This window comes from Myxocyprinus asiaticus, chromosome 6 (assembly GCF_019703515.2).
Source record: "Myxocyprinus asiaticus isolate MX2 ecotype Aquarium Trade chromosome 6, UBuf_Myxa_2, whole genome shotgun sequence".
In the NCBI taxonomy this organism is placed as follows: domain Eukaryota; kingdom Metazoa; phylum Chordata; class Actinopteri; order Cypriniformes; family Catostomidae; genus Myxocyprinus; species Myxocyprinus asiaticus.
In genome coordinates, this window is record NC_059349.1 from 9,759,052 (window position 1) to 9,780,000 (window position 20,949).

The window sequence follows — 20,949 nt, forward strand, 5'->3', positions numbered from 1 at the left end:
GTCTTTCCAGCCAATCCTGCTGTTGAGCAAAACATCACCTTTCAGCTGGGTTCATCTACAATAACACCATCCAAAACGGTCAGAAATCTATGGGTAACCATGGACAACCAACTCAATTTCACCGAACACATCTCAAAAACAGCCCGATCATGTAGATTTACACTCTACAACAACAGGAAGACCCTTCCTCTCTGGTCATAACACAACTCCTTGTCCAGTCACTTGCCATATCTAGACTGGATAACTGTAATGCTCTTTTAGTTGGAATTCTTACATGCAGAATTAGGCCTCTGCAAATGATCCAGAATGCAGCAGCACGTCAGGTCTTCAACTAACCCAAGAGAGCACGTCACACCTCTCCTTGTCTCTCTATCAAGTTCAAGGCTCTGATGCTGGCATACAGAAAAGTCACTGGGTCTGCTCCAGCTTACCTAAAATCATTCTTGCAGAGCTACGTTCCCACCAGTAGGCTGCAGTCTGCAAATGAGCAGCACCTTTGTCAACAACTTTGCAGACTCCCTCATTGTCTTCAAAAAACAGCTAGACACATTTTTCGTGAGCACTTGACCATACACAAAACCCCCCCCCAAAAAAATCTTGTTGCACTCTAATCCAATCCAATCTCTGTCTTTGTACTTTTCAAATGAAATTGAAATTTTGTAATGCAGCACTCTGTCTCCTTAAGATGAACTGCTTGTTGTAAACTTCCTTATTTTGTAAGTCACTTGGGATAAAAGCATCTTCCAAATGAATAAATATAAATGTTTTAATGTGATGACTTTATTTTATTTCAGTAGGACCAATTTAATGATCTTGAAAATCCTTTAAACACATGACAGAGAGAGAGAGAGAGTGCACTGGCAGAGCACTGTGTCCCGATTTTTTGTCATGGTCAATTTTTCACCCTAGCTGAACAGTTGAGAGAGTTTGCAAGTGGGAACTACTTTATCATTTAATAATAAGTAAAATAACTGTTATGAATTTTAAGTTTAAATCTAAACAGGCAAGAAATTCATTGATGACTGAATAATTTTCTAACTTGGTGTTTATTCGTCACCTTTCACTTATTTTGTATGGCACTTTCCTCAATTTTAATACTTAAATACTGATTATTCCTGTAAATATAACAATAAAACTAAAGTCAATATTTAACTGCATTTTTCCTGTTAAATCTCTAATTAATTTAAATGAATATTTAGTTTGATAACCATGACGATGGTTATGATTTCCTAATGACTAAACCTGGAAAGAAGTGTATATTACATGTTAAAATGTCTTAGAATACAGTACACACTTTAACCAAATAAACTGGACAATGTTAATGCTTTGGTGTAATTGATTTATAGTTTTGCAGTCAATACAGTCAATTTTAACCTTATTTGTGGCCAAATCTTTAAAGATTTCTTTCAGGACTGTACTTTTAGACCAATGTAACAATAAATGTGCACCTACATCAAGTTTAACACCTACAGGAGTGCGGACAACACAAGCCTCTAATGAAACATCATATGCAGCTCTGACAATTTGACAATTTATACATGGAGCAAAACTACTGGGCTGTTACAACTATACCACTGGACAACTTTTTTTTAGACCAGTGTAACAATAAGTGTGCACTTACATCAAGTTTAAGACCTACAGGAGTGCTGACAACACAAGCCTCTAATGAAACATCATATGCAGCTCTGACAATTTGACAATTTATACATGGAGCAAAACTACTGGGCTGTTACAACTATACCACTGGACAATTTTTCATTTCTCACTGCCATTTCTCACCTTTTTATACAGCAGTTATTTTAATTATATATAAAAAAAAACAGCTATCGATTTATCTATTGGACATCATACAGCTGCTTTCTTGTTAAAAGTATGTGATTCTTTAATTGACAAAGTTTCAGTTTAAAGGGACATTTCACCCAAAAATAAAAATTCTGTCATCATTTACTCCATGTTATTCCAAACACATCTGACATTCTTTCTTGGAACACAAATGAAGATTTTAAGCAGAATGTTGTGACAGACACAAGAAGGGAAGTCATACAAGTTGGGAGAGTAAACGATGACAGAATTTTAATTCTTGGATGATCTATCCCTTTAAAGGAAGCTGATGGCAGCTGCATTTTCTAGACTTATTGACTTACAAGTTATTGCTGGTTATAGAAAGTGTTTTCACTGCAGTAATTGGTCCTAAGCATGACATATCACAGTATAGGGTAGATAACACATTGTTTTCTAGATCAATAATTGTCCAATAATTGACATGGTCCAATTGTTGGTAATATCACTAACATTACACTCACTAAGCACTTTATTAGGAACACATGTACACCTACTTATTCATGCGATTATCTAATCAGCCAATCATGTGGCAGCAGTGCAATGCATAAAATCATTCAGATATGGGTCAGGAGATTCAGTTATTCACATCAACCATCAGAATGGGGAAAAAAATGTGATCAGTGATTTTGAAATTGGCATGACTGTTGTTGCCAGACGGGCTGGTTTGAGTATTTCTGTAACTGCTAGTATTTCTAGAGTTTACTCAGAATGGTGCCAAAAAAAAAAAAAAAAAATATCCCGTGAGCGAAGAGTGCATACTGGATCAAGCTGACAGAAAGGCTACGGTAACTGAGCTAACCACTCTGTACAATTATATTGAACAGAATAGCATCTCAAAATGCACAACACATCGAATCTTGAGGCAGATGAGCTACAACAGCAGAAGACCACATTGGGTACTTTATTAGAACCATAGTGTTCCTAATAATGTGCTCTTGAGTATTAATTGGTAATATCAGATTATCATTCCATGTGCAAAAAACCTAAACAGAAAAAAATAACATTAAATGAACTGTAAAACTGACACAAATTACAGGTTGTCATATCAAAGTGGTGTAAGAGTAGAAGAGTGTCTGTGAAATGGTATGCAAGTGGTTGAATTTAGGGATGAGCCTTTATATTAACTACAAACAGTTTAAAAAAAAAACAACAATAAAATTAATTAAAAAGCACCCATCTACTGTAAACAACAAATGATTTAAAAAAAAAAAAAAAAAAAAAAAAAAAAACACAAAACAGATACAGTATGTGCAGACAAAACCAAGAAACCTCTCAACCAAACTAATCCATTTGTCCAAAATCACTTATTAAAATAGCATCTTCATTAAGGGCTCCATGCTTCCCATTGGGAAAACAAAATAATCATTAACATATCTGCAACTTAAGTTGAGAAAAAAAAAAAAAAAAAACACCATTTCTAAAGTGCTCAACTCTCATGTAAAGGCTGCATAAACTAGCATTTTTAAGGCAGAACAGAAATAATGCCCAAATGTTACAGAGCACACAACGGTGAAATAGTGGAAATAAAATACTAGCATTAAAAATTAAGAACAAAGATTCACTTTGAAAACTAGTCAAAAATCTCTGGATTTAAGAGAAGTTCAGCTTTATTTAAAATCGAGATATTAAAACCCAAGCTGAAGTTTAAATTATTTGGCAACATCCCTGAACACAAAAACTTTTAACACTTCCTGAGGCTAAAGCTAAATATTCCAAAAACTTGCATATGTAATGCCATCAACTCAAATGTAATTTCAAGATTTAAGAACAAAATGTTAAAAATCAAATAAAAATCACTTTAAACTAAAAAACAGTTCATGGTATCTTGTTGCTTTCATAATAAATAGAAATCAGCCTGAATCACTATTGATATGCATCTTGTGCAGCTAATTGTTGAGGGGACCAATCACAGGTCCCTGCTGTTTGGTTAAGAAGATAAAAAAAAAACAATACTGAAACCTGCGGAAATTATAAAATAGTGTTTGTGCTATTTCATACGAGTGTGTGTTTATGAATGTGTGTTGTCCGAGGGTCTCTTGAGCACAGCGCTGTACTTCATAGGAGCTCCGTCAGCCTTCAGCTGAACATTCAACAGGGTGAAAATGGAGATCTCCTGCAGAAGAGGAAAACAAACCATTATCCACAGCAAGAATAATTCAGATAGGAGAAAATCTGACCAAACTAATGAAGGAAACAGAAGATAGTGACATGACTAGATTTTTACAATTTGCCAATGCTAAACTCATATTGCTAAGGGTGTTTCGGGTGTACCGTCACTCATATTATCATCCAGCAGGTGAACTTTGTAAATCTGATTGCTTAAAAAAAATAATAGCACACCTCTCCTCAAAAAGCCACATGCTTTGAGGTATCATTCACGTCCGTAGCACAAACGGTGTGGGACAAATTACGCATCCAATTTGGGGTTAGGGCTTTGTTCGAAAGTGCTGCTTTCCATGTGCTACCAAAGTTTAATATTTAAAAAAGGGCTATTTGACACATTTTGAAATTGTACACGCTCTGTTTGTAACTGCTTGTTATGAACAACCCCACTAAGAAAGTAAAAGAAATTGGGTTAAATCATACAGTATTTCTGAAGATGTGGATTGGGCACCTGTTGTATGGGGTCTTTTCTCGGGTCGTCTGTTCTCCAAACAAGCGTCATCTCTGGTCTCTTCCCCACTTTACGGAAGTGGAATGTCTTTAGTCCCTCCAATGCCTTCATGAGAGAAACGGCACATTAGGCATTGATAATTGTTTTGTGCATTGTTCATAAGCAATCAACCTTTCTGCTGTTTTATTCCACGTTACATTCAGTTAAAGGAATATTCAGGGTAGTGATGACAAAAGTACCGGTACTATGTTAAGTCGGTACAAAAATAAAAAAAGATATCACGATACCAGTGTTTCTGCAGTACTGGAAGTACCAACTCAATTCGTGTGTTGCAAGAGATGATAGAGCAGAGCACTTATCCACTATGAAGCGCAAAGCGTTGGTTTGAGTATTTCTGTAACTGCTGATCTCCTGGGATTTTCATGCACATCAGTCTCTAGAGTTTACTTAGAATGGTGCCAAAAACAACCAGTGAGCGGCAGTTCTGCAGACAGAAATGCTACAGTAACTCAGATAACCACTCTGTACAATTGTAGTGAGCAGAATAGCATCTCAGAATGCACAACATGTCGAACCTTGAGGCGAATGGGCTACAACAGCAGAAGACTACGTCATGAACTTGCAATGCATACTTACTTTCATCTCGAACCTCAGTTAGTAAAAACATGTTGACACTTAAGCACTTAACATACAAAAGTTGCCCCTTAGCCTTTCATTGTAAGTGCACTTCTGTACATGGTTTTGTTCCAAATTATTCTCTGTGGTAAATTACAGTATGTCACTGATGCTGCCAATAGAGTTTAACTTGGATTTACAGTTGAAGTCAGAAGTTTACATACACCTTAGCCAAATACATTTTAACTCAGTTTTTCACAATTTCTGACATTTTATCATAGAAAACATTCCCTTTCTTAGGTCAGTTAGGATCACTACTTTATTTTAAGAATGTGAAATGTCAGAATAATACTAGAGAGAATGATTTATTTCAGCTTTTATTTCTTTCATCACATTCCCAATGAGTCAGAAGTGTACATACACTTTGTTAGTATTTTGCAGCATTGCCTTTAAATTGTTTAACTTTAAAACATTTAAACGTTTTGGGGAGCCTTCCACAATCTTCTCACAATAAGTTGCTGGAATTTTGGCCCATTCCTCCAGACAGAACTGGTGTATCCGAGTAAGGTTTGTAGGCCTCCTTGCTCGCACATGCTTTTTCAGTTCTGCCCACAAATTTTCTATCGGATTGCAGTCAGGGCTTTGTGATGGCCACTCCAATACCATGACCTTGTTTTCCTTAAGCCATTTTGCCACAACTTTGGAGGTATGCTTGGGGTCATTGTCTATTTGGAAGACCCATTTGCGACCGAGCTTTAACTTCTTGGCAGATGTCTTGAGATGTTGCTTTAATATATCCACAAAATTTTCCTTCCTTGTGATGCCATCTACTTTGTGAAGTGCACCAGTCCCTCTTGCAGCAAAACACCCCACAACATGATGCTGCCACCCCTTGCTGCTTCACGGTTGGGATGGTGTTCTTCGGCTTGCAAGCCTCACCCTTTTTCCTTCAAACATAACGATGGCCATTATGGCCGAACAGTTAAATTTTTGTTTCATTAGACCAGAGGACATTTCTCCACAAAGTAAGATCTTTGTCCCCATGTGCACTTACAAACTGTAGTCTGGCTTTTTTATGGTGGTTTTGGAGCAGTAGCCTCTTCCTTGCTGAGCAGCCTTTCAGGTTATGTCGATATAGGACTCTTTTTACTGTGGATATTGATACTTGTCTACCTATTACCTCCAGCATCATAAAGTCCTATGCTGTTGCTCTGGGACTGATTTGCACTTTTCGCATCAAATTATGTTCATCTCTAGGAGACAGAATGCGTCCCCTTCCTGAGCGGAATGATGGCTGCGTGGTCCCACGGTGTTTAAACTTGCGTATTATTGTTTGTACAGGCATTTGGAAATTGCTCCTAAGGATGAACCAGACTTGTGGTCCAAAAAAAAAAATAATTGAGGTCTTGGCTGATTTCAAGTAAAGAGGCACTGAATTTGAAGGTAGGCCTTAAAATACATCCACAGGCAGGTTTGGGAGGGTTACTTACCATTTATCTCTGGGTAAAAGCGTTACAGTGCCTGGAAACATGTGCATGTAAAATGGCTAGAAATAACATTTTAGCTTAGCGTAAAGCTGATAATTTACACAAGGTTTATTTCCATTTCTTCTGCTCCAAACTTACTTCTCTGTCTGCTCATTTGAATGTAACACATCATAAGAAAGTGTTTCACCACTGTTCAAATGCACTTTGGATTGCATCATCTGTGTATAAATGTTTTCCATCTGAAAGGACTAAATATTTAATGAAACAAATGACAATAAAATGCCAAGTAATCTCTTCAGTAATCAAAATACTTTTTGAATGTAACTGAATTCTAATTACCAATGATTTAAATTGTAACTATAATGCAACACAGTTACTTATATTTTGCATTTTAAATACGTATTCCCGTTACATGTATTCCATTACTCCCCAACCCTGTCCACAGCTACACCTTAAATTGACGCCAAATAGCCTATCAGAAGCTAATTGACTAATTGCCTAAAGGCTTGACATCATTTTCAGGAATTTTCCAAGTTGCTTAAAGGCAGAGTTAACTTAGCGTATGTAAACTTCTGACCAACTGGAACTGTGATATAGTCAATTAAAAGTGAAACAATCTGTCTGTAAACAATCGTTGGAAAAATTACTCATGTCATGCACAAAGCAGATGTCCTAAACGACTTGTCAAAACTATAGTTTACTAATATGAAATCTGTGGAGTGGTTAAAAAATTAGTTTTAATGATGTCATAGTGTATTTCAACCTAAGTGTATTTAAACTTCTGACTTTAACTGTATCTTGGAATATTCCTTTAAGAATGAAACCATTCACAATTTTCATAACTATTGTGATGAAATGAGGACAAATTTCATGCATGCAGTGCTTTCATTAAACAGATGTTGCATACCGAAGAACGTAAATGCAAACAACACAAATACGTAGAAAAAAGAGGTACGTACATTACAGTAGATTCGTTTCTGCACTCCATAGCGAAGCACCAACACATCAAAGGACTGATCCAGAACTCCCATGACCATAGCCTCAGAGTCCAGAGGACCACACTCCTACAAACAGCAGCACACTCACTCATCAATACATACTGACTCCCATACTGACTACGATATGTTTGACCTCTTCAACATCTATAGTTACCTTCACAAAGATACCAAAGAAAAGCTCAGAGCTCAACTCTTGAACTCTCTTTGAAGCAGTCTTCCTGTCATTGCAGTGTGACGCCTGTTTGTGAACGTCCTCCCCTGAGAGACCCAAACGCGGCCCACAATCTGAAACAACACACACAAATGCACACTTGAGGCTTCAGATAAAACTATTACTATGCACTGTTACCAAGGAAATACAGAAGTAACAACTAGTGAGAGACCAATGTGTTCTCTAGGCTGAAGAGTTGGTCGATATTTGGTCTTTTTGACAGTGTTGGGCATTGGCCAGTAACCATTTCCACTTAATAAAGTGGTAGCTCCCCCTACCACTGTGATCACTCAGCACTTGATTAACTCACTGAGGGAGGCGGCCAGAAGACGGTGCACTATGACATCAGCGTAGCGTCGTATAGGGGAGGTGAAGTGTGTGTAGAGAGGTACGTTCAGAGCATAGTGATGGAAGAGCTTCTCGTCCTTCAGCGCTCCAGTACAGAAATACACTGCCATCTAAACTCAACAAAACAATCAACTATTGCTTCAGTTCTAACAATATGTCATCATATGCTCTGGACACATAGGAGAAAGAGGACTGCACAGAGAGTAAATAGGAGAATATTTTCACCTGCATTGGCCTGGAGCACATATTAGTGAGAACTTCCTTCCTGGCTGCTGTATACTCGTCATTACCAAGGTTTTGATGCAAAGTCCTCTGTTAAAAAAAAAAAAAAAAAAACGTTTCATGACTATGTTTTTTTTTTTCTCCCCAATTTGGAATGTGTTACCGTGGAGGCGGCACATGTGGAGGCTTCACGCTATTCTCTGCGGCATCCACACACAACTCCCCACGTGCCCCACCAAGAGCGAGAACCACATTATAGCGACCACGAGGAGGTTAACCCAACATGATTCTACCCACCCTAGCAACCGGGCCAATTTGGTTGCTTAGGAGACCTGGCTGGAGTCACGAGTTCAAATCCAGGGTGTGCTGAGTGACTCCAGCCAGGTCTCCTAATCAACCAAATTGGCCTGAGGGTGGCGGTCAGCATCAAAACTATAAGAGACTATAAGACATTGTTGACATTCAGTGCGTTCACACGCACTTTACAATAATTTGTTTTTTTAATGACAAATGTGAATGCTTTAGTCCGACTAAATTTGTAATCTGTCGGACTAACAGACCTAGATAAATAAGATAAAATAGACCACACCCTACATTTTCTATTGGCTTTAGATAGCTGTTAAATTCACAGTTGAACCTGTTTTTGATGATTATTGACAATGGAAATAAAGGAAAAAAATATCATAAAAAGCATATACTTACAAACACAGCAAATAACTCGAAAATGAAAACTGAAGATATATTTTGAAGAATATAGAGGTCATTTTTTTCCATACAATTACAAAGAATGGGGACTAGAGCTTTCAAGCTTCAAAAACGATGCAAAAGCACAATAAAAATATCACAAATTATAATTAAAGTAGTCCAGAGGACTCTTAGGTGACTCTACGTCATTACTCACTGAAAATCTTGACACTCACCTCAGCTCTCCTTGGCACATTCATGAGCGTTCAATGAGAGTTCACGAGAGAAATAATGATGTCAGATTTGTAAACAAATTGTTCTTTTGAACCAGATATTTTCAATGAATCTGGTTTTCGACTTCAGCTCACTAACTGAATGATCTAGTTGCAGCAGTTAACGGTTCTCTGTACAGTTCGAATCCATGAATAACAACTTTCGAAATTTTGGTCTGTTCTACAGGTCGACCAATAGTGTATTTTGCAATATCGATAACTGGGGTTGTGGAAAAGGCTGATAACAGATTACTATGATTACTATAACAGATTACTATATTACTACGACGGGGACTAACATACAGACTACAAGATTACAAAATTAATAAAATCTCTAATGCCGTTTATCTTGCAACTCGATATAATGAATAGAATTTTATTTTTTTTTAATTTGTGGATGACACGGGACACAAGAGGCTCTTATTTAGAAATGAAAGAGACTTTGATCCATTTCAGTAATCTATATTAAAGTATTTACCAAATTAAGCTTTTAATCGCCAGATGAAGAGTTTTGTGTACATATATTTCACCAGATGAGGTTAAATGAGGAATAAGGTTTATTATTATTATTCACAAAATATAAAGTTGTAGACACAATGCATGTGCTGATGGGCACGTTTCCATATAGTCACTTTTTTTGCATGCCCTCACGTCAATTTAGAACACTTGACTGTCTATTCAAAATAACAAAATATGCACTGAAGCCATTTTAACTGAAGAATCCTCCAGAGGAGGAACACAGGGAAATACATAAATTACTGGCAACTACCAGCACATATTTTTGCCAATAACCGATCGTTCTGAAATGCAACTATCTGCACCGATTAATCGGTCTTCCACTAGTCTGTTCCTCAAACAAAGCTACGATATGGTTTCTGAAGACATAAATATATAATGCACATAAACTTATATGGACTACTTTTATGATACTTTCATGGTACTTTAGTGTCCTATTTTGAAGCTTGAAGGCCTCAGTCCCCATTTTTTGTAATAAAAAAAAAAATAACCAGTACAATTCTTCACAGTTCTTCTTTTGTGTTCTACGGAAGAAAGAAAGTCATACACCGCTTTGGAACAACATGAGGGTGAGAGGGGCCTGGGTATCTCAGAGAGTATTGACGCTGACTACCACCCATGGATTCACGAGTTCGAGTGAATCCAGCCAGGTCTCCTAAGCAACCAAATTGGCCTGGTTGCTAGGGAGGGTAGAGTCACATGGGGTAACCTCCTCGTGGTCGCGATTAATGGTTCTCGCTCTCAATGGGGTGCGTGGTAATTGTGCGTGGATCACAGAGAATAGCATGAACCTCCGTATGCTGCGAGTCTCCGCGGTGTCATGCACAACGAGCCACGTGATAAGATGCGCGGATTGACGGTCTCAGAAGCAGAGGCAACTGAGACTTGTCCTCCAACACCCAGATTGAGGTGAGTAACCATGCCACCACGAGGACATACGAAGTAGTGGGAATTGGGCATTCCAAATTGGGAGGGAAAAAAAAAAAAAAAAAGAAAAGAAATGAGAAAATGAGTTAATTGTTTTTGGTTGAAGTAGAGTTAGACACCCACATGCAGCGCTCCAGATGAAGAAAAGTCGATGTCAAGGCCCATCTGATCACAGAACTCCTGCAGGTCATCCACCATCTTGCTCTGAGGTGGCGGGTGTCTCCTCAGCAGTGCCAGCTCTGGGTACGAGCGGTAGATCTGATGAGCCACCGCCATGTTCGCCAGCAACATGAACTCCTCAACTAGTCTGTGTGAAACAGGGCATGTGATTCACATCTTGAAAGCTCAATATGGAGGTGTTCAGTGCCACATGTTATGCAATACTGTTACAGGAAGTGAGAGCGCACTAAAAGAAAGAGGACAGAGCGAACAAAGCTGGCTGTAGATGAGAAAGCATGTGTGCCCTCTTACAGCACAGTAGGAGATCTCTAAGCAGTGAGTATTTTATGACAAAACCTACAGTGACTTTTGGCTTACTTGTTGCTGTCCCGATACTGATAGACATAACAGCCCTGAGGCATGCTGGACTCTTTATCCAGGGTGAAAGACAACTTCAGCTGCAATCAAGACATGACAACAAATCAATTAAATGAACATTACCATAACCACAGTCATTTCAAACTGATCATCAAACATCTGAGAACATGAATCTATTATTCATCACAGATAATGTAGCAACTTTTAATGACAAACCACAGGCCATGATGAAGTATACTATGTTTTTCAATGTGCCGCACCATATCGCGCACAGTGCATCTGACGCAAATTTCATAATCAGCAGTCAGTTTTCCTAGTCTTGCGTACTTGTACGCATTGGTGCGTGTGGTCTGCGCATGCACCTGGAGTTGACCGTACTAATGATTATTGCAAAGCAGTCGTAATGTGCATGTGTGGAACGCATCCATTCAGGCTTGCAGTCAAAAGGGTAGAACGCCCAACCATGCGCGAGACGTAATGGCATGCAGAAAAACAAAGTATACCCTAAGAACACTACAATCTACATTCTCTGTGTGACTCTCACAAGGCCTGTTAAGAACATGTCCAGGTCATGTTTTGCAGCAAATAAATAAATAAATAAATAATAATAGTAATGATAATTTTGCATATAGAAATGTTTAGGACTTTATTTAATTTCATTTTTACATTATATGACAACTAATCACATTTAAGCCGGGACTAGAAACAGTTCAAGGAATGAAACCTAAAAATTACTTCTTTTTTCCATTTCTTTTTTTGAAAAAATGTGAACAGTCCCTTTCAATTGTTCCAGAGTGAAAATATTATTTCTAAATGCTATAAACAGTTAATAACGTTCTTTCATTCCGATACTTTTTTTTTTTTTTTTTTTAAACCAAAGACCAAAATAATACAGTAAAATTTCAGAATAACACCACTTCCTGTTGCCTGAAAAAAATTACGTTTGTCTCTTTTTAAGCTGAACATAAGCATGTGCATATGATGCATTAACATAGATTTGATTCTGCCGGATTTTGACAAAAGCAGACCTGTAATTAAAATTAAATTACCCATAAAGTAAATTTTTTTAATTAGCCCTTCCTTCCTTAATTCCCAGTATCTTACTGTAATGTGAAGAAAAAAAAAAAAAGATTTTTTTTGTTTTTTTTTTGCATTCTCATTATTAAAACAAGTCACTTGCGAAAAACTGATAGATTTTAACTTGTAAAGTATCAAGGCAATGAATTACATGATACATGATTAATCAAATTAAATGCCATTAATCAAATATCATCAATATTTGCCAAAATAGGCCCCCAAATAATGATAATTAAATATAATCAAAATATTAATAAATACAAATGAATATAATGAATACTAATTCAGATAATTCCAAGACATTGCATTATTGTAGCATCAGATGACTAAAGCATTGACAACACAATACAAAAAGTGGCTTAAGAAGGCAATACTGTATATATTGATTGGTTTATTTTCATAAACATACAGTTAGTCAATCACTAGCTTACAGTCCACAGCAATTCATTTCGCAACAGAGATTATCAGTCTATTGACTCACAGGACGGTTTCTTGCATTCCATCTGTACACATTTGTCAGACAGATGCTTTTAGACCATCTAACTGAGGTTGTCAAGTTTCACAGATCTCACACTGCATTTTTAGGATACTGTGTAAGTTAAATGTACGATAGTTAGAAACTTTTAAAAAATGCAACTCGAAATCTCTGCATTTTAAACAGTTGTTGTTTTGTTGCCTGTACAGCTGCATGTTGCCTGTACAACTGAAGTTGCGCCGACTGCCCCCTACTGTCCCAGACCGAGAAAATTTAGGTGGAAGCTTAAACTGCTCTATTTGTAGGAAAATTATTCTTATAGAATTTATGTAAGTGGGAAAGATTAATTACGTAAATGTTTTAAAGCATAATTTGTTTTTATAAACTGAATGTGTATAATTTTACAGCTTCTGAATTAACACGTCACAGTAGATTTTTTTTTCCTCCAATATCTAACATCTTTAGTAGTTTTTTGTTCCTTGCCACAGTTGGCTTTGGCTTGCTGTAGGCCTAAAGACAACCAATTTCAATGACGTTTTTCAATGCCTTTTAAGACATTACAGCATGATTTTCTGTATAGCTGCTTAGAAACCATGTGTATTGTGAAAAGCGTTGTACAAAAAAAATGACTTGATTTTAATTTATTGTACTGAATTGCATTTATGCTTAATTTAATTAAAATCAACATAATAATTTTCATTATTATGGTAATGAGGATTATGGGCAATTGTCATGAAAATAATGATGTTGGAACAACAGTGTAAATGTATAAATAGTCAACTGCAGAATGTTAAAGTGTGACCACATGGATGAGACTGAGAAGTCATAGAGAGGATATTAGTATTTCACTAAAATGACACACCTGGTCAAGCCTCAGAGCTCCACCCTCGAAGCGCTGGGCCCGCAGTTGTTTGGCGATATTGTGCAAGTTGAGGACAGCCTCCTGTATCTCAGGGATGGAATGGTGTGGGGAGCAGGGCGGCAGCTCTTCAGCATGGAAGCTCTTTTCAGGAGCTTCAATCATGCTCTGAGCGTGATCATAACTCAGCTTAATGCAGGAACAGATGACAGAGCGGCCAAACCACTCGCTCAGGATCTACAGGATGTACAGAAAGCAACATTATAGAAAACAGTGGGCAAAAGGGGTTATTATTCTGAGAGCTCTTTTAGAGGTTTGCTCTAAATAAGAGTCAAATATCCATCTCGCACACACACACACACACATTACCTTCCCCTCTGGTGAAAGCTTCCAAATGACTGAGAATGTCAGTCGATCTGTCAGAGGATTCAAGCTGCACAGCTCCTCACACAGGAGACGAGGTAACATGGGGATCACCTGCATCAGAACATATACGCGTCAAAATTCAAACCCATGAAAAAAATAAACATCCACATATACTGTACATACACAGCTATTCTATCAAACAATACAAAAATCACATAACTCTTAAAACTGCCCTTTAGAAGAGATCTGTCAAATAATGCAGCATGAAAACCTGATGTGCTTGATTATTATAGTTAGTGAAATCTATTGGATGGTTCCAACAAAAAATGTCAGATGGAATTTTAGCTTTTACTTTTTTTTTTTTTTTTTTTAAAGCATTGCGCCCCTTTTCTAATTAAAATATTGCTGTAATTAATGAAAAAAAGGAAAAAAATAAATATAAAAAAGAAGCTTTAGGATATTTTAATAATGTTTTCCATTATTCTCAGTGGTAATTCTCATTAAATTCTTATTTCTGCAATATCACACGATTTCATTTTTTTTTTTTTTTCTCCATTAAATCCGTATAAATTAAAGGCAGTCTAACAAATACTAATGTTCTTTCTTATACTACCATTAATTCTGCCCCTTTTCTGGATAATAATATTTTTAAAATAGCATTTATAATAGGTGTGGAAGAGGCTGATTGTGTATAGAGGGGGATGTAGGGGAAACTTTCAGGTCATTTTTCACCTCAAAATTAATAAGAAAATTATATTTATTTATTAATTTTTTTGGCAGTACGGTAACGAAAGTTTTGGGGAAAATGTGTTTAATTATCAAGAAAATAATGTATGTCACAATGCAATATATTAATGATCCACAAAAAAATACATATATTTTTTTTTTTTAATAATTACTTTTCTATGTCTTTCTTTTGATTTTAGGGTGAAATACGACCCAGACATGTTCTGGACAGGTTTCGTGAGATTCACCCATAGATCATTTTGAAATATGATGGTTACATAAACTATATGCTTGTTAGCATAACCCTTATATTTGATTAGAAACCTTGGAAACATTTAGCTAATTTACAGTGCAAGTTTAAACAGAGGCCATGAAAAGAAGTTAATTAACTACTAAAATAATGACTGATGACAGATTTGGCAGCTGTACATTGTCAATTTGTAAAACTAGTTCCTTTTCTGAAAAATTCTTGCTCTGTGAAACCTTTTTAAATGTAAAGTACTGTGTTCCTTGTGATATATTCTTCTACATTATACTGACATTTAAAACTAAATGCAGTATTCTACCAAGTGTATGCAGAGTCGTAAATCTCATTTCACCCCAAAATACTGTAATACAGTAATATTTAAATCACTTGAATAATTGAAATCAATACTATTGCACATACAAGAACAATAGACAGAAAATTAGCCCTAAGCTTTGTTATCGTTGTGACACTCACCTTTGTAACTTTCTAATATTAACTCATCTGAAAGAGTTATTGCTGTCTCATTCCATGATCTCATTCAGGAATCCCTTTATTTTGTAAATACAGCAAGCTCAAAATGGTCTACAAACTTTGTAATAAATCAAAGCGTAGCTGTCATACAGAGAACGGGAGAAAGATTAATGTGCTCCCAAAGATGATACAGCAATAACAGATCAATGAGGTTGCAAAACACATGATGGAATTTGTTTACATCTCACAAGAGTATGTAGAATGAACCCAAATTATGTTGAACAGGCAGAGACAAAACCTCAATCGAACACTGAGAACAATGTGTAACAGATCAATGTCAGATTGTCAAGTCCACTGTAAGTGTTTGGATTGTGTATCTGGGTGAATCTCACAACATTTGTACTGTACATTTTGGTGAAATTTTAACCCAAAATCAAAAGAAATGATTATTTTTAAGACAACAAAGCCTATTTTAGGACTCTTAAAGATATTTTGAATTGTGACATTATATAAAATATTTATTAATCATGGTATTATTTATTGTACTGGCTTTATTCTGATTTGAAGTTTAAAAAGTATTGTATTACAGTGATTTTTTTTTTAAGCTGTAATACAGTAAAAGTAATGAGAAGCACACAAAAATAAAAATAAAAATCAGAAGCCAAAAAAATAAATAAAAATAAATCACAAAAATAAAAATAAAAAACATCTGGACATTTTGCAGTAATGCAACAAAATATTAAAATAATCTAACAAGGCAAAAAAAGATTAATGCTTTAGGCTTGGATGGGCCCTCGAGAATTTTTTTTTTAATCAAAATATTAATAACTATAGTCTTGAACACAAAATAGGTATCGTTTTAAAACTTAGAAGCTGTACTTTACAATTCATGTAGGCATTGTGACTATGAAATTTGCAGACAAAAAGTGTTCTGTTTTGATCATTTATATTATTTTGCCCTGCACATATTATTGTAATCAGTAAAAACATCAAACTCATCAAATAGCCATGTGTCATATGTCGTTGGAAAGCTCTCAGAGAGTACAGTACAACCAGCCTGTATGTTTTACTCACAGACAAATATATAGTTAGTAATAGCTAAGTATATGTCTTTGACATGCATGTTACATGTAAACAGGTGTTGCTTATATGCTGCGTTTCACTTATATCTTCACGAAAAATAAACAGAACATAAAATATCACATATCATTACTTGGAGGAGGTGATTATCTTTAAAACGAGCCCACACACAACGTAATCGGATGCAAAGATCATTAGATAATCCATAGATGTCCATAATCCATAATCTGGCTAAAAACACGTTAGCTTTCCTGGATCAGATGACTTAATCGGAAATTATGTAGTATGTTGTCCAGCATCATGGAACACTAAACTAATCATATTAAGATTCAGATAGCTGAAACCAGAGGATGAAGTCATCCAAATATGGGCAGAGAGGATCGTTCACTATAATTAGATATGACCACCAGGAGATGGGGCTAAGTACATGACACAGACTCAATGATGGCTCAAATGACACAGAATGGAATGGAATGGAATGAGATCTTGTTACTCATGTCTGCATGATTTGCAGAGAGAGAATAATATTTGCATGTGTAATTAGTTCTTATGTTTCATTTGTTTGGAGTCATTTTTGGACATTAGGATATATATTTTTTGTAATGCTATAACTTTTGGCTGCTTTGTCGTATCAACACAAAATTTTACTCAGGAACAGGTAACATGATTGGGAACAAAACAAAAGCAGTTTTTTCAGGGCCACGTTATTTACACACAGAGATATATAATGTAAAATCAGAAAAATAAGTAAAAAAAGTTCATTTTTGGCTCAAGACTTTTTGTGATTTTCCAGCAGAGTCTCAGAATTTATCTTAATCTATATCAAACAATTTGAAAAGTTTTCTTTAAAATGATACCAAACATTTGACCCTCTTTTTTTGTCAAATTATAAGCTTTTTATTTCAGGTTTCACTGAAACAGAAAATCTTTAAAAACACCTGAAATAATAGACTTCAGTTTCTTTATGCTAATTATTATTTAACTTTTAATTTAAGGTGAAATGTGACCTGGACATGTTGACTGATAGTGAGATTCAACCATCCACTAAATACCTACTTAAAATGATCACAGCATAAGGTACAAGAAACTGTTTGGTAAGAGAATGCTGAAATATGTTTTCATTAAAACTTAGTACTGATCACACCTCGTTTAACTTTCCCAGTTCATATTACAGATCGATCATCTTCCAAATATGTAGCAATTTAAGCTGCGTGTCCAAAAAAATGTCACTCTGTCAAACATTCAAACACTGGTGCCTACAGCAATGTTTAATTCAGTCTAAAATTAGCATTGCTTTAGCACTGGAGGATGAGCAATTTAAGATACTTTAACTAAGAAACTAATGTGAATTGGTTTGGTTTGACAATTTGTCAGGTTAAAATGAGCAGGCTTTGTACCTTTTGGACCAGATAGACACTTGTGGCTCTTCGGCTGGCAATCTGATCCAAGGCATTTGCTTCCTCCACAAAATAACTCACATCAGCTATATGAACACCAACCTCGAAATTACCTACGTTGAGAAAAAAAAAAAAAAAAAAAAAAAAAAAAAATGGGAAGACACTTAACTTTTAACTCTGTGAATTGAATGAATAAAAATTTAAAATAAAAAACAGCAGGAAACATACCATCCGAGAGTTGTTTGCAAGACAGAGCATCATCCAGATCTCTGGCTGTAGATGGGTCGATCGTAAAGATGCATTCTTTTCTTTAAAATAAATAAATAAATACATATAGTTGAAGTCAGAAGTTTACATACACCTTAGCCAAATACATTTAAACTCAGTTTTTCACAATTCCTGACATTTAATCATAGAAAACATTCCCTGTCTTAGGTCAGTTAGGATCACTACTTTATTTTAAGAATGTGAAATGTCAGAATAATAGTGGAGAGAATGATTTATTTCAGCTTTTATTTCTATCATCACATTCCCAGTGGGTCAGAAGTTTACATCCACTTTGTTAGTATTTCATTGCCTTTAAATTGTTTAACTTTAAAACTTTTAAACGTTTTAGGGAGCCTTCCACAAGCTTCTCACAATAAGTTGCTGGAATTTTGGCCCATTCCTCCAGACAGAACTGGTGTAACTGGGTCAGGTTTGTAGACCTTCTTGCTCACCAGAGCATGCGAGCTAAGCGGTGAGACACTCTGCTCAATAACCCATTCCATGCGTGTGCACTCGACTCAATCACTCACGGCCCAAGCAGACACTCCGCTCAAGTACTGCTCACGCTCACCAGTAAAAAAATTTCACTCAAATCCCGCTCCGACTTGAAATGTCTCTGTAGAATACGTGTTTCCTGGCACATACACAAGGGGGTGACTACAGTGGCCTGAGCAACTGCCCCTTTGGCCACATGGGCTGAGGTGCCCCTCTGGGTGAAATATAGACCATAGGCCAACATTTATTAAATTATCAAATGCTTAGTAACGTACACACCTGAAATTATGTAACTGTATTGTTGTGTTTCAGTATATAAAATCTTGCTGTTTATTTTGTAATGGTTTACAATGACTGTTAGATAATCGGGTCAGACCTTCTTTAACATTTGTAATCAGTCAAATATTTCTCTGTTAGCACATGTCATTGAACAACTTCAAATAATGGCTTAACATTTGTTTTCAGTTCTAATTACCGTTATTTATTTTAAACAAGTCATCAAACATGCCTCTACAAGTGATAAACGTGTGTTGGCGCGGAAACTTGCATATGCGCAAATTTACGCTTTTCAGTTTAAACTGGATCTGAGTGACACATCCGACCCAGAAAAACACAATCTTTTAAACTTTAACATTTGATCGAGTCGTTAATGGCAATAATGAAAACATGGACTGGTACCAGGAAAAATATTGCAGGTAAAAGTGAAATTCATAATTGTTTTTCAGTTGTCTCCATGGAATGATTATACTGTAGATTTGATACATTAATAGGTTTCGGATTTAATCAAACTTTAGGTCTGTAAATTAAAATGAGCAATTTCTCATCCTAATTTTTTGTTCAGTTTTAAAGGGCGTGATAATACATCATGATGGCACCGCGGATGGCCACCTCGGTGTGGTGCGCTCCTATTCTTTTGTTGTTTTTGTTTGTTTGTCCTGTGTTTAGTAATATTTTACCAGTCAGTTTTACCAGGGACAAACTGCTGAACATTAAGCATATACAAACAATCTTTTCCCGGTTTTTGAATATTCAGATGCTTTGCTGGACATTTTAGTCGGAGGTGCAGCTTTGCTGTTCAAGAGACCCAGGCGAAAGAGATGAGCTGGAGCGCTAGTGAAGCTCCATCGGCGTGGATTTCGAACAGCGCTGCAGAGCATTCATCTAGCAAATCTCCATTCTCTTCCTAACAAAATGGTCTAACTACATCTCCTCACCCATACAAACAAGGACTTTTAAACCTCTGCTGCCTTGTGCTTCACAGAAACCTAAGTGAAGCCATTCGGACAGCGCATTACATCTGCCGGGCTTCCAGCTGTTCAGAGCAGACAGCGCATTACATCTACCGGGCTTCCAGCTGTTCATAGCGGATCGCATCGCGGATTTAACGGGGAACATGCTTTTACATCAATAAAAGTTGGTGTACAGATGTAACAACGTTAAAGAAGATGTGCTGTCCTAATTTGGAAGCGCTCTTTATTAACTGTAAGCCTTTCTACGCGCCGCAGGAGTTTTCCTTGTTTATTCTGGTGAGTGTTTATATCGCACCAAACACGTGCGTGAATGCAGCGCTGCAACAGCTGGCTGATCAGATCACAGACACGGAACAACAATACCCAGACTCAGTTATTATTATTCTTGGGGATTTTAACAAAGCAAACCTCACACGTGATCTGCCCAAAAACAAACAACACATCACATGCACCACCAGAGAAAGAAATATATTGGACCACTGCTACACCACTGTAAAAGATGCATATTGCGCTGTCCCTAGAGAGCAGCTTTGGGACTCTCTGATCACTGTCTGGTTCATCTTCTTCCAAACTACAGACAGAAATTAAAATCAGCTAAGCCTGTAGTAAAGACTGTAAAGATTGGACCAATGAGCTGGAACTACAAGCCTGCTTTGACTGCACTGATTGAAGTGTTTTTGAGGCTGCAGCCACTGACCTGGATGAGCTCATAGATACTGTGACATCATATATCAGTTTCTGTGAGGATATATGCATTCCTACTAGGACTTATTTAACATTCAACAACGACAAACCATGGTTTACAGCAGAACTGGGGCAGCTTCGTCAGGCCAAAGAGGATGCTTACAGAGTTGGGGATAAAGTCTTGTACAATCAGGCCAGGTACACACTGAATAAGAAATCAGAGTGGCTAAAAGAAGATACTCTGAGAAGCTGAAAAACAAGTTTACAGCTAACAACCCTGCA

General features: G+C 36.6%; 1 protein-coding gene across 2 annotated transcripts in view; it reads right to left on the reverse strand.

The window, feature by feature from the left end:
• Positions 1-1,325: 1,325 nt before the first annotated feature.
• Positions 1,326-20,949, reverse strand: part of LOC127441935 (DIS3-like exonuclease 2) — a 34,907-nt gene continuing 15,283 nt past the window's right edge. Inside the window, exons 10-22 of one of the 2 annotated variants that reach the window (XR_007897414.1) lie at positions 18,200-18,279; positions 17,972-18,084; positions 14,054-14,161; positions 13,688-13,921; positions 11,274-11,353; positions 10,860-11,043; positions 8,341-8,427; positions 8,078-8,225; positions 7,711-7,841; positions 7,518-7,622; positions 4,457-4,561; positions 1,636-3,955; positions 1,326-1,466 (exon numbers count right to left, since the gene is read on the reverse strand). Coding sequence is in view for 1 of the 2 variants with exons in the window: in XM_051699522.1 (XP_051555482.1) it covers positions 3,851-3,955; positions 4,457-4,561; positions 7,518-7,622; positions 7,711-7,841; positions 8,078-8,225; positions 8,341-8,427; positions 10,860-11,043; positions 11,274-11,353; positions 13,688-13,921; positions 14,054-14,161; positions 17,972-18,084; positions 18,200-18,279 (1,480 nt within the window). In the remaining variant the exon portion in view is untranslated. Of the gene's footprint in view, positions 3,956-4,456; positions 4,562-7,517; positions 7,623-7,710; positions 7,842-8,077; positions 8,226-8,340; positions 8,428-10,859; positions 11,044-11,273; positions 11,354-13,687; positions 13,922-14,053; positions 14,162-17,971; positions 18,085-18,199; positions 18,280-20,949 lie in introns of both variants that reach the window. The other variant, XM_051699522.1, reaches the window with a different exon arrangement.